This window comes from Mus caroli, chromosome 11 (assembly GCF_900094665.2).
Source record: "Mus caroli chromosome 11, CAROLI_EIJ_v1.1, whole genome shotgun sequence".
Lineage (NCBI taxonomy): Eukaryota > Metazoa > Chordata > Mammalia > Rodentia > Muridae > Mus > Mus caroli.
The window spans coordinates 716450-730073 of record NC_034580.1 but is presented as its reverse complement, the minus strand read 5'-3'; the positions used below and the strand labels follow the sequence as shown (position 1 = coordinate 730073).

General features: G+C 47.7%; 2 protein-coding genes across 3 annotated transcripts; one reads left to right on the top strand and one right to left on the bottom strand.

Moving 5' to 3' along the window:
• Positions 1-62: 62 nt before the first annotated feature.
• On the bottom strand, positions 63-5781 carry Dusp18 (dual specificity phosphatase 18). Of its 2 annotated transcripts, none has more exons than XM_021178136.2 (2): positions 5705-5781; positions 63-3940 (listed from the first exon to the last, which is right to left on the bottom strand). In XM_021178136.2, the coding sequence occupies exon 2, from the start codon at positions 3869-3871 to the stop codon at positions 3305-3307; it is 567 nt and encodes a 188-aa protein (XP_021033795.1). In that variant the 5' UTR covers positions 3872-3940; positions 5705-5781; the 3' UTR covers positions 63-3304. The 2 variants fall into 2 exon arrangements, with proteins under 2 accessions (XP_021033795.1, XP_021033794.1); XM_021178135.2 differs by lacking the exon at positions 5705-5781 and adding an exon at positions 5389-5697 and having other exon boundaries at positions 1579-3940.
• A 48-nt stretch (positions 5782-5829) lies between these two features.
• C11H5orf52 (chromosome 11 C5orf52 homolog) lies at positions 5830-13218 on the top strand. Its single transcript, XM_021178137.2, has 3 exons — positions 5830-6091; positions 11060-11168; positions 12916-13218. The coding sequence occupies exons 1-3, from the start codon at positions 5844-5846 to the stop codon at positions 13063-13065; spliced, it is 507 nt and encodes a 168-aa protein (XP_021033796.1). The 5' UTR covers positions 5830-5843; the 3' UTR covers positions 13066-13218.
• Positions 13219-13624: the final 406 nt, after the last annotated feature.

The window sequence follows — 13624 nt, the reverse complement described above, 5'->3', positions numbered from 1 at the left end:
CCTGCCTCTGCCTCCCGAGTGCTGGGATTAAAGGCGTGCACCACCACGCCCGGCACAGGGGACATTATTATTATTTTTTTTTAAAATGTCTTATTTTTGAAATTCCCAGAAACTGTTTAGGAGTAAGGCCACGTTCACTATTATTTTAACACAAAATCTCTATAAATAAAAAGTGTTGACTTCTAGCTGGCAATCTTTACAACAAACAGTGATTGTGCTGGAATTCTGCAGGAGGTGTCAACCAGCTTCCTGCTCCTTTTCATGGCCCCAGAGTAGGAAGAATGTAGGCGCTGGAGGGTGAGGCTGCTGACTGTCTTAAGGCTGTTGTCACATCAACTCATCAACTCAACTCATACTCGGTAAACATACTTATCCACCTGCTCTTGGAGGAGGAGCTATTGGCGCTGATGGCTGCAGAGGGAGGGAGGTCATCCTCCTTTGGCGACTTGGCCACTGGTAAGGTGCCCACACCCTAGCAAATGATCCCACACCATGAGCAACAGGCAGCACCAACTGGATTCAGGGTATTGATGTTAAAACAAGGTGGACTTGTTGGAAGGGAGGCAGGATGAGGGTGCTAGGAGGAACTGGCACACAGATCCTATAAATGTGTATTTCCCCAAAATACAGTTTACAAAATAAATAACAATATGGAGCAGGAGGGGGACCCCCGAGAACAGTGTGGTGCCATGCATGAAGCTGCTGTAACACAACACCTTACTAGCCCAGCTTTTAAAGATCTGAACACAGAAATGTCATGAGCATGGGGATGGAGTGGTGTAACTTACTGGGAAAAGGTGTTCTGAGAATGTGGGATGGGTAAGAGAGGATACAGGGGTGAGTATGAGCAGTGTCCATGAAGTCTGGTGAGAGGGAAGGATGGCCACTCTGTAAGGTTAGCATTTTAAAAATAAAAATGATTCCACACACCATCATCATATGACTAATATCTCATTCTGTAGTACACACCCTAGAGAAATGAAAACTTATGTTCACACATACAGTAACCTGTGTACACATGTTTATAGTAATTTTATCTATAATCCCCTAAAAGAGACAGCTCAGGTGTGCTTCATTGAGTCCAGTGTAGCACAGTCACACACACCATCATAGAGCAAAGACGCGTGGCTGCGGGAAAGGCACACTCCAGGCTGCACATACCGAGCATCAGCAAACCCATAGGATGCACACAGCCAGGCACATGCTTACCAGAGACTGTGGTTGGGTTGGGGGTCTGACCACAAACGGGACCCAAAACAGCATCGTTTGGGCAGTAGAACTGCTGGAGTCCTGATTTGTGATGAATATGTGAATCTGTGCACAGGCAGAGGCAGGCTGATCTGAGTTGGAGGCTAGCCTAGGTTATATATCAAGTTACAGGGCAGCCAGAGTTACATAGGGAGACCTTGACCAAAACCAATCTCAAAGAACTGGACTGGGGATTGGCTTGGTGGTAGAGCATCTGCCTAGCATGCATTGAGGCCTTAGGGTAGGATGACCCAGAGAACTGAGTTCAAGTTAATTTTACATGCTAATTTAGGAGCATTTTTTTTAAAGATTTATTTTTCTTTTCTGTGTATGAATATTTTCCCTACATGTATGTATTTGTACTGCATGTGTGCCTGGTGCTCTAGGAGATGAGAAAAGGGCAGCAGATTCTTTGGTACTAGAGCCATAGACAGTTGTGAGTCACTATGCGGTGCTGGGAATCAAACCCCAGGCCCTCTGTAAGAGCAGTAAGTTCTCATAATCACCGAGCCGTCTCTCCACCTCCAAATGTTTTCTTTTAATGACAAAAAGGCTTGAATAAAGTTCTTTGTTTAAAAAAAAAAATCTGTGTTTCTACCAGTTTCTACCAGGTGAAGGCTGAGGTGGGAAGGGATGGGGTTGCTCTTGGTGAAGGATGACAGTAGTCTAGAACAGCAGTTAGCTTCTTCCTCTCCTGCCCACCTCATACCAGGCTCTAGATTAGACTGTTAACAGTGTTTGTCAGTGTAACTGGAGTCACCTGGGACAAGGGACCCTCCACTGAGATGGGCTTCTTGATGTGAGAGGATCTAGTCCACCATGGTTGTGGCTACCTGGGCAGGTAACACTGAGCAGGTCCCCGGGAGCAAGCCACATTCTTCATGACAGAGTTTACCATGTAAGTCAAATAAACCCTTTCCTCCCGCAAGATGCTTTGGGCGAGTCTTATACCACAAAAAACCACACTGTAGCACTAAGTCTTGTCTGGGCAAGGTGGCACATACCTGTGAACCCAGCATTCCTAAAATACAGGAAAGAGACAGGTACTCAAGGCTACACAGCCTGGGCTACCTGGGACCAGGGATTAAACCAAACCAAGCCAAACCAAACCTTCTTGAATCAGACCCTAACACCAAGGGCTTCTGAGCAGCCCTGAATCTCAAGGCCTGCTAGAGACAACTCACTTGTTCCTCACTCTGTCCTCATAGCTCCTCAACAGTCAGCTCTGCAATTCTGCACGCGGTCCTGTGTCAGGACTCTTAGGTTGCAAAGTGAGAACTCTGGAGGCGGCTTCTCAGATGAGACCTAGCAGAGATCAAGCCATTTCTTCATCTCTCTCACATAGAGGCTTTGAGAACATGCATAAACTAAGGCCTGTGTATGGGTAGGATTGCTGATCTGGGCACCACTGGGATCCAAGCACTGTGTGAATCTGATCTAGAAAACCAGAATTGGGCCACTGTGGTAAAGGTAGAAGGGGCAATCTCTGTAACCCTGGTTGAAGACCCCTAATCTAGCAGGCTGGCACTTACTTTGAGACATCCAAGAGCACCAGGAAGCTTCAGGATTTGCCTCTGAAAGAACGAGGTGGGATTTTGGCAGATTTGTTTCTGGGTTAGTCATCTCCAGGAGGGCTGCAGGAACCCCAGCTTGCCGTATGCACTGGGCACTGGTTCCTATGTCTTAGCACCATCTGCCAGCTCCACCCTACCACTCACAGAAAAGTTACCCTCACTATATTATAAGAAATGAATGTACCCTCTGAAAACACAGGTGACAAGATAGTAATTGTTGGGAATTTCTGTTGTTGATTTTGTTTTTGAGATAGGGCCTCATATGTAGCCTAGGCTGGCCTCAAACTCACCTTGTAATCTCCCTGCTTCAGCAATCTGAGGTTACAGGCAGGCACCACCAAACCTGGCTGGACTTCGAGGTTAAATGCTATAGCAACACTGTTTTCTGGCGTCATGAAAAGCACCACCTGCTGTGCTCCTGCAGCAACAAAAGTCAAGTTCAAGTTCAGACCTTGGGGTACTGTAGTTACTGGTGGGCTGGCTTACAGTGGGATCATCAGACGGGTCTCCTTCTCGTAGATGTCTGGGATCCGTCCCATTGGCGAGTCCATCATCTGCATTGTGTTCTTGCCAAACAGCTGCAACTCGTAATGGATGAGCTGCTCCCAAAAGCCACTGTTGGGCCGGATGATGGGCCTGCATGACTTGGTCCAAGTGTGGGCATCTACAAGGGACATGGCATGGTACTTCATGAGGTAGGCGAGGCACAGGGCAGCTGAGCGGCTCACGCCAGCAGCACAATGCAACAGTGTGCGGCCTTTCTGCATCTCCACCGAATGGATATGGTCGGCAATGGAGTCGAAGAAATCAGAGAGGCGAGCGACTGGCGCATCGACCACAGGCACCTGCACATACTGGATACCCTCGTAGAAGGTGTTTGCTACCTCTACTGAGACGTTGATGACTGTGGTGATCTGATTGCTGGACAGTAGGAGCTTGTTGTTGGCAGCCACACCATTGCTGATAAACAGGCTCTTGGTGATCTGTGAGAGGCCTCTGATTGAAGGCTGGGGGAACTGAACTGGGAAGGCACTCCAAGGTGAAGTCATCAAGGTGGAAGTCGACAGTCCGTGCTGTATTAAGCTTGCATCTTTCTGCTAGGCTGTGCCCACTGAAACCTGCAGGACGGAGGAGGAAGTTTGGAGGGTAAGAACCTATGCATCGAGAAGTACAGCAGAGAACTCAGTGATTACACCAACATTCACATCACTTAGCCAGAACTGTTGCTCAAGTGCTGGGGGTCTTTTCACACAGAGGAAGGGGGCCAGCCATGGCCAGAGAGACCGTGAACAATGGAAGGGATGGGCCTTGGGTTTACTGGGGTGGGTTCAGGAGAAAGAGGGTGGTTAGGAGCTGAGGGAGTAGAGCCACTGAAAGAACATTAGGGTGGATATGTTCCGATTACGTTAAGTAGAACTGGACCCAAAGGTTAAAGGTGACAAGAGGGAAAGTGATATGACAAGTCTTTCCATCTTCTCATAACCAGCCAACAAGTCTAGCTGTTTTCAGCACACATAACTGGTGTCATCTACTACAGCACAGCTAGTGGAAACTCATGTTTTCTGCTCAGCTGTGTGACTTCCAACATTAATGACCTCAAAGTCAACTGAGAGCAAACAGAAAAGAGCCTTGGTGATGGTCACCTGGAACTGCAGCATTCAGGAGGTAGAAGAGAAAGGTGGGGCCCTTGCTTTATGGGTCCTGCCCCCCCAACAAAGAGCTGAGGAAACAAACTGCAGGGGGTTTTTGTTTGTTTGTTTTGATTTAATTTTTTTTCCTTGTCACAGAAACAAAGCTGTTTTCTTAAAATTAACCTTTGAGAAATCGGGATTTCCCAGGCAGGCCAGTTTCAGCTAGCATAAGGTCATGGCCTACCTTAATCCTCTCAGAATGAAAAGTCATTCAAGGTAACCTCAGGCCAATCAGTTATTTTCCCACTGTTCTGTCTCCCTGTTCCTGCCTTCCAAGGAATGTGACTTCCAAGTGACATTTGGTTTTGTTTCTGCTCTCTTCAGTCCCTCAGAGGTAAAGTTAAAATGCAAAGCCGAGTGGGAATGACAAATAAAGGCATTTGTTATAGAGTTGCAAAGATAGTAAGAAGCGGTTATAGACAGTAGGACATGGTAGAGCAGACCTGGAAGCTGAGGCAAAATGTGGTGTTCCTAAACCAGCCTGGACTACGGAAACTCTTTCAAGACAGAGGGAGAGGGAGAGGGCAAGGGGAAGGGGGAGAGGGGAGGGGAGGGGAGGGGAGGGAACAGAAACTTCATCTCCTGCTTTTTACATTTACAACCAACCAGGCTTTTGGCATCTAGTTAATTTGTAGCCGTGAAACCTGAGACTCGATGAAAACCAGTTTTGTTCATCATTAGACAGCAAGTTCTGAAGGCTGATATTTCTGGTGGATTACACTTTCGGGAGAAAGTTGGCAAATATAGGTGGGGCGCTGGTTAAATTCTGGGTTATAAACGTGGAACAGAGTCCACAAGTAGATGAGCGGGAGGTGCCACAACAAGTCTAGGAAGCTTGGCCTCTCTACGTGGTGACAAGACTCAAACGAACTTACCTCCTTCCCTCAGTACCCCGGAAATCTTTCAGGACGCAATTTCAGGCCGGAGCCGCGGGCGACCCTTTCCAAGAAAGAGAGGGCCCTTCATGATTCCGGACCTTGGTAGCAACGGCTTCTCCTCGCGGAACAATGGGCAGTTCGGGGCTTAGGGGGACCCCGCGACTGACTCTGTACCTCGAAGGACTACGCAGTTCCCAGGCGTTTGGGAAAAGCTGGGTGGGCTGCAGCAGGGCGTACCCGCCCGTCTCCACAGAAACGCGCCAAGTAGAAAGACCATTGCTACGCCCACCGCCTGCACGCCCCGCCCACTCACCCGTCGTCTCCTAGGCAACACGCCCTACAGAGTCTCACTAAGAACGCCTAAAGACCGTCGCGCCGTCCGCCTGCCAGTTGTCTCCCAGGCAACGCACTCCAGTGTAGATAGTTGCTCCCCGTCTGCGCGTCTTTCCACCATGGTTTTAGGTCTTGCTAGCTTTCCTGAGTCGCTCTCTAGCCCGTCAGAGACCTCTACACAGCCCAGAAGGCCTTCAGTCAAATGGGACTTGGGCCCGGATTACAGGAAGAGTTCGGAAGAGACTACCGCTTCTGGTTCGAACTTCCGGCGCGAGAGACTGGACAGCCAGCCGGATCTTGGCCTCCACATCCAACCACAGATCTACTTCCTGCGGCCGCGGCCCCCACTCCCCAAATTGTTATTCAGGTGTGGCTCGGGTGTACAAAGCAGTTGTCAGACCCGGGACCCCGTAAGGGAATCCGAGCTTTCAGACTCACTTTGCTCCAGCCGTGTCCCCCAGCCCCCACCCTGAGATGTTCCTCCGATCGCAGCAATGTCGGGATTTTTCAGACCCAGGCCAACCCGTAGGACCTTCAGAAGCCCGTTCTCTGGGCCGAAAGCACTGTCCCGTTTCTAGCCATCCGAATGAATCCTGACCCGGGCTTAGTGTAGGCTTGACGTCGTGCGGTCCGAGCGCACTTTGTCTCAGGCAATTGGTCTCAGGCTCCAATTGACTTGGCAACTCCCTGCCTTCCCATTCTCCAGCGTCCTGGGAAAGCCTTCAGTTCCCCAATGTTTGACTCCAATCCTGTCCCCCCTTCTTCAACCGGCATCATCCTAGGATGTAACAAGTCCTACAGAGGATTTATTATGGAAACACAATTTGTTTCAAAAATGACCAGTAAGCCGGGCGTGGTGGCGCACGCCTTTAATCCCAGCACTCGGGAGGCAGAGGCAGGCGGATTTCTGAGTTCGAGGCCAGCCTGGTCTACAAAGTGAGTTCCAGGACAGCCAGGGCTACACAGAGAAACCCTGTCTCNAAAAAAAAAAAAAAAGTGACCAGTATTTATTACTTGATAAATTTGGTGCCTCACCAAGTAAAGAGGATCTTTAAATATTTAGTCTCTTTTTGGTTGAAAATAGGACTTAGACTTGTGTGTAAATTCCTGACCTTTGACTCTGTCTTCCCATCCGCACCTGGGTATGTTGAGTCATCCTGCATAAAAACCAGGAAAGTGGAACTGGGTAGCTTTCGATGTTCGTTCCTTTGTATTAGCAAGCACTGCCTGACGACAGTTGTTCCTAACTCATAGGAAAATGAACTGGAGAACGTTATTAGAATCCCCCTAAAGGTGCTTTGTTTTCTTCTTAACTGAAAATGGTTGCACGTGCTTGTAGTCAAGCACCCTGGTGCTGGAGGAAGGAGGATTGGAAATTCAAGGTCACCCTCAGTTTAAGAGGGAGTTCTAGGCCAGCCTGGATACACAAGACCTTGTCAAAAATTATACATCATTTTGTTTGTTAGGGTTTGTTGGTGGTGGGGTTTTTTGTTTTTTGTTTTTGTTTTTTTGTATTTTATGATGATCTTATTCTGATGTGCTAACCAATAGAGACTGAGTTTAGTATAAGTTGTCATTGTATTCCTTCTGTTCCTGTGTGTATCAGACAGCCATTTCTGTTTCAGTCAATCCATGTGTGGTTCTTCCCTTTTTGCTATTGTTTGTTTGGGAATCTGTATTCAGAAGCACGTCACCAGCACGTCTGTCATGTCCCTGCTTTCCTTTAGAGTGGTTTGCCAATCATCTCAAAAGTAACATAGACTCAGCAACTTCAACAACAACAAGCCAAACAGAAGTCGGAGCAGCAAACCAATCACTGTGCTGGCTAGTTTTTGTCAATTTAAAACTACTAGTTTTACCTGGGATGAAGGAACATCTTTTGGGGAATTGCCTACAGCTGATGGCCTGTGGGCGTGTCTGGGGAGCAGTTTCCTAATGACTGGTGTGGGAGGATGTAGGGCACTGTGGACAGTGTCACACCTTGGGTTGTATAAGAAGGCCAGTTGAGTAAGTCATGAAGAGCAAGCCAGTAAGCAGCCTTCCACTGTGGTCTCTGCTTTAGTTCCTGACTTCAGGTTCCTGCCCTGAGCCCTGCCTCAGCCTTATTTGATGAGCGACTGCAACCTGTAAGCTGAAGTAAGCACTCTCTTCAAGTTGTTTTTGGTCAGTATTTTATTACAGCAATTGACAGGCTAAGATAATCCATATCTAAGTATATGTGTGTTTTATTTTTAAAAAGCATACAACACAAAAATTCACTCTTTAGTAAATAGTAACCACTGTTTAGTTGCAGTGGCTGCAACTTTTTTCTCTATCTAGTTATTATACCAAGATATTTATTCTTGATTATATGTATTATATCAACTGACTTAGCACAATGATCCACTGGCTTCCAAGTTTTAGAAATGTATGAACAATTGTTGTTTTAAATGGGAAAACCATTGAAAAACACTTCATAATATAACTAAATTATCAAAAAATGAGAACCCAGGAGCTGGAAAGATGGCTCAGCAGGTAAGAGCACTGACTGCTCTTCCGGAGGTCCTGAGTTCAAATCCCAGCAACCACATAGTGGCTCACAACCATGAGATCTGATGCCCTCTTCTGGGGTGTCTGAAGACAGCTACAGTGTACTTACATATAACAAATAAATAAATCTTTAAAAAAAAAAAGAGAGAGAGAGAGAGAGAGAGAGAACCCACTGGCTAACAACACCATCTGTTATTTGTTGAGACATGTAGCCCAGGTTGGCTTTAACTCATAATGTAGCTAAGAATAGCCTTGAACTTCTGATCCTCCTGCTTCTGTCTCCCAAGTGACTTTTATTGATGCTGGAGATCACCAGGACCATGTGTGTACTAAGCACATTCTACCAATTCATTCCCAGCTGCCCATTCTGCTCATATTGCTCCACACCTCTTACCAGTTGTGGGTGTCTCCAACCCACTGATGCCCTGGGGCCCAGGATGCCTATGGACAGCAATATCCAACATGGCAACTGATGTAGCAAACTGTAACATTAACTTGATTGCATGGTCCCTGGTGTAAACTTTGTCAATAGCATTGTTGTCTTGCAGTGTCAAAAGGTGGAACAGCTTGTCAAAGTCCCTAAAAGTCCTGTAACACCCCAAACTTTTCTCATTTTTAAACATTTCCCAAACCCTGCCGTTAGACTCTACTTATTAGCTAAATCTGTGTCCATCCAAATCCTCCCTCATCTCTCTTCTTTCTTCCTTCCTTCCTTCCTTCCTTCCTTCCTTCCTTCCTTCCTTCCTTCCTTCCTTCCTCTCTCCCTCCCTTCGACAGTTGCCTACGTAGCCCAGGCTGGCCTTGGGCTCCATCTTCCTGCTTCTAGCTTCCCAAGTGCTGAGCTTACAGACATGGACACAGCTGGTTTTCTTTCCTTTCCTTTTATTTTTTTTCTACCTTGTTCTGTTCTCCCCTCTCCAAGATTAGATCTCTTAGATTTAGGCTGTGAAGGAAGAACTCCCCACTTCTTCCTCTCTAAACTCATCTTTTACCTCTACCTTCCAACTTTTTTTTCCCCCAAAGATTTATTTACTATTATAGATACACTATAGCTGTCTTCAGACACTCCAGAAGAGGGCGTCAGATCTCATTTAGGGTGGGTGCTGGGTTGTGAACTCAGGACCTTCAGAAGAGTAGTCAATGCTCTTACACGCTGAGCCATCTCTCCAGCCCCTCCACCTTTACTCTTACCCGGCATTTTCTCCTTGAGCTGACACTCAGCATTTTGGGGGTTGCTCACCTGGAGAGAGCTTGACTAGTGTTTGCAGCCTGAGGGTCCACGCCAGCCCCTTCACAGAGGAACAGTAATAACAATAGCTGCTAGGGAAAGTATTGGCTCAGGACCCCCATGACGAAGTTCTCAGCACAAAGATTTATTTGCTCCAGAGTGACAGAAGGCTGGAAATAAGAGACAAAGACAGGAGATAGAGGATGAGGGAGAAAGGGAAGGGAACAGGGGAGATAGGACAGGGGTATTTGTCCTGAAAGACAGAGGACTGCTTCTGGATAGAAAGGAGACAGACTTGGCACATAGAAAATAGCAGTTTATAAAGGAACAGTGGGGAACCCTGTGTTAGGATGAAGTGTTTAATTTTAATTGGGCATGTTAATATTAGGTGAGCCAACGGGAGCTTTTAATTGCTGGACTTCGATATTTTGATAGATGGACCTTGGTAGTCAGTCTCAGGAGGAGGAAGTGGCCAAATAAGGAGCCAGATTTTGGGGGCTAGCTTAGGGATGTGATCTGCTTTTTAGCAAGATGAGGAAATGGGGGAGAAAGTCAAGGCCTGCCAGAGCCATGCTCTACATGCTGGGGCTGGCCAGAGTCCCTTCAATAACAACAGTAATAATTGTGAGGACTCTCTCTGCTGCCACCTCTCTTGTGGACTGCTTTGGACCTTTCTGTGTCCTCCCTGTGCTCGGGAAACGGCCTTGTTAACATACCTCGTCTTCAGGCAAAGCTTGGAATGGTCTCCTCCTCACTCCTCTGAACATGAGAAAACCACTTCTCTCAAAATCCAGGTGTGGTGGCACATGCCTTTAGTCCCAGTGCTTGGGAAGCAGAAATAGGTGGATCTCAAAGAGTGCTTTTTTTCTCTGTGTAGCCCTGTCTGTCCTGGAACTCACTCTGTAGACCAGGCTGGCCTCGAACTCAGAAATCCGCCTGCCTCTGCCTCCCAGGTGCTGGGATTAAAGGCGTGCGCCACCACCACCTGGCCTCAAAGAGTTCTAAGCTAGCCTGGTGCCTTAGTCAGGGTTTCTATTCCTGCACAAACATCATGAACAAGAAGTGAGTTGTGGGGGAAAGGGTTTACTCAGCGTACACCTCCAAACTGTTGTTCATCTCTAAAGGAAGTCAGGACTAGATCTCAAGCAGGTCAGGAAGCAGGAGCTGATGCAGAGGCCATGGGAGGGATGTTACTTACTGGCTTGCTTCCCCTGGCTTGCTCAGCTTGCTTTCTTATAGAACCCAAGACTACCAGCCCAGAGATGGCACCACACACAAGGGGACCTCCATGCTTGATCACTAATTGAGAAAATGCCCCACAGCTGGATCACATGAAGGCATTTCCCCAACTGAAGCTCCATTCTCTGTGATAACTCCAGCTGTGTCAAGTTGACACACAAAACCAGCCAGTGCACCCGGCTCACAGTAAGCTCCAGACTAGCCAGAGCCATAGCAGACCCTGCCTCCAAAAGAAAACTAAATAAACCCAGAGAGGTATTTTCCATTATTCCAGTACCTATCAAATCGGGCGTTGAGCCGCAGTCTCTAACCTGTCCCACCTTCCCCTCTCTCCTCTAGCTTAATGAATACCAATGATGCAAATGTGAAGAAGCTGTTGCCCAAGAGCCATTTATCTCGGGTGATTATTCGTGACAACCTCAACGCACAGCGCATCTGCGAGATGGAGGTAAAGTGCCCGCCAGGTTCTGTGCTTGGAGCTCACCACTCTACACTCCCAATCCCTCTGTCCCTCCTTCCTTCCTTCCTTCCTTGCGGGTTGCCTATGTAGCCTGGGGTGGAAGCAGAGCTCTCAGCTCCTGGAGCTGATAGGGGGCCATGGAAGTATTTGAAGACAGGTCCCATCTTTACAGTGGAGTTGGTGTCTTGCCCAAGGTATCACACTCGCTCTGCATGGCTGAAGAGACGCAGAGGGAAAGACCCCTTGGCTCACATCCTGTTTTGTTTCCTCAAAACACTTTATTGTCCATGCAGAACTTCAGGCTTGCAGTCTGAATTGGCATCAGCACTATATGGATAGGCTTTTAAAAAAATTTCTTTTGAAAACTTACCCCATTTTCAGAGGAGAACTGAGGCAACAACAGTGGCAAACCCACAAGACACAAACTAAGATGGGGTCTATGTATGTTCTCTGTGTTAACCTTCTCATGCTACGGTCTGGCAGAATCGGTTGGGACTCAGAGATAGACCAGTTTTATACACTTTATTTGTAAAACAGGATTTGAAATTCTTCTAGTTATGGGGTCTGTAACGTAGATCTGAACTAGTTTAAGCAAAATGGAGAACCTGAGTTCATGTACCAGGATAGGTAGGACAGGGCAGCCGACCCAGCCTCCTCTGCAGCTCTTGCTATCTGCCTTTTGAAGTCTGGATTTCTTTTAGGGGTGTATCACTTTCTACCAGGCTTAGAAATAGTTGGGCATTATCTTACACCCTGATTACACTGTAGTGAGGGGACCACCTGCAGTTGGTTCCCACACCCCTCCCCCAGCCTGGTCGTTGCCGTGCTCCACTGAATGAGGAGTTGTCCTCCAGACCCAACAGTGTTGTTGAGCCAGCACAGGAGTTATGGAATGGATGAAGTTAGAACTCCCTGTGTTGACAGGCTGTGACAGGTAATATGTAGGCATAGATAAGGTAGACATGTCAGAGATATATGCCAGAAGTCACAGATAATATGTAAACAGCACAGGGAGTCATAGGGACACAGTGTGAGGATTTTTGGAAGGAGAAAGAAACAGGATGGAAGTCGATGGAAAAAAGAGCAGCACACACCTTTAGTGAAGTTCCATGTTTGGCCACCTCCTCCTCCGGAGGCCAACTACCAAAGCCCACCACTTCCTCCTCCCACGAGGCCGACTACCAAAGCCCAGCTACCACAATATTGAATCTCAGTCTCAGAGTTTGAGGCCAGTCTGGTTGACAGAGTGAGTTCCAGGACAGTCAGGGCACCTATCTTGAAAAGCTGTCTTAGAAAACAAACAAACTCCAAACCAAGGTGGACCTCCTTGCTCCTGGGACCTCCATTTCCTCATTCCCTTAGGATTTCCATGCATTTGTTGTTTACTTTACGGTGCTGGGAATTGAACCCAGGGCTTCACACGTGCTAGGCCAGTTCTCGATGACTGAGCTGCATTCCTGGCCCCCCAGATACCTATTTCCTTAGATCAGTCTTCAGATTGTTAAGGTCAAAATCAGGCCCCTCGGCTGCAGAGCATCAGAGGGCACCACGGTAGTCTATCTAGCCTGATGCCCTCTCTTTAAATAATGAAACTGGGGTTCCCTGTAGTCCAGGCAGTTTCGTGGGATGAAAATCGGGTCTAACAGGCACCTTACCACTGATTGGTCAGCAGCCTCAGATGTATCTGGCTACGAAGTGACTTGTTTATCCTAAATCCACCTCTGATTTTCATAAGATGAAAGCCTCTGACAAGACTAAGAGGAAGATGAGCTACTTGTACGACCACCTGAAAAAGAAGTTCATGATGGACCAGCTGAGAAAGATGATTCGCTGGAGGCGGGATTCCCAGAGCACCCAGGAATACTTGGATAAGGAACGGGTCTGAAGATGCTAGAGATGGCGAGCTGACCACTGTGAACCATGGCAGAATGATCTGCCCCAAGAACAGAACCACCCTGGTGAGAGCGGAGGAGCCCCAGAGCAGCTGGTCTCCACCATGGTAGAGCAATAAAAGGAAAGTCGCGGATAGGATAGGAGCACAAAACACACCAGTTCTAACTTGCTTTGCTCCATGCCAGCCCTCCTTTCCCTGTGAAATCCCCACAGCCACCTATGCTTGGTGGAAGAGCCAGTCTCCTTGGTTTGTGTAAACATGGAAACTTATGCCTGTATTTCCTTCTCTTCTTGTTCCTCTGTCCATCTCTCTCCTTATATTGTCTGTCCCTCTTGTTCCCCTCCCCACCCCAACCCCCGCATATCAGTTCTTCTTTCCTTCTCTCCTCATTTTGGGCTGAAGCCAGAGCTTTGCATATGTGCTCAGCACGTGCTCTGTCTCCTGCTGTACACACACACCTGAGGTGACACATCGGCCAGCTGCGCCAGGGCTGTGGACATCTTCAATGGAAAGGATTGAGTAATGTGCTGTGCATCATCCAAGTGGTAAA

Coding starts and splice junctions, on each gene's coding strand:
- Dusp18 (XM_021178136.2), bottom strand. CDS start 3,871: ATGACTTCACCTTGGAGTGCCTTCCCAGTTCAGTTCCCCCAGCCTTCA.
- C11H5orf52 (XM_021178137.2), top strand. CDS start 5,844: ATGGTTTTAGGTCTTGCTAGCTTTCCTGAGTCGCTCTCTAGCCCGTCA. Junction 6,092..11,059: donor CTCCCCAAATTGTTATTCAG/GTGTGGCTCGGG, acceptor TCTCTCCTCTAG/CTTAATGAATACCAATGATG. Junction 11,169..12,915: donor AGCGCATCTGCGAGATGGAG/GTAAAGTGCCCG, acceptor GATTTTCATAAG/ATGAAAGCCTCTGACAAGAC.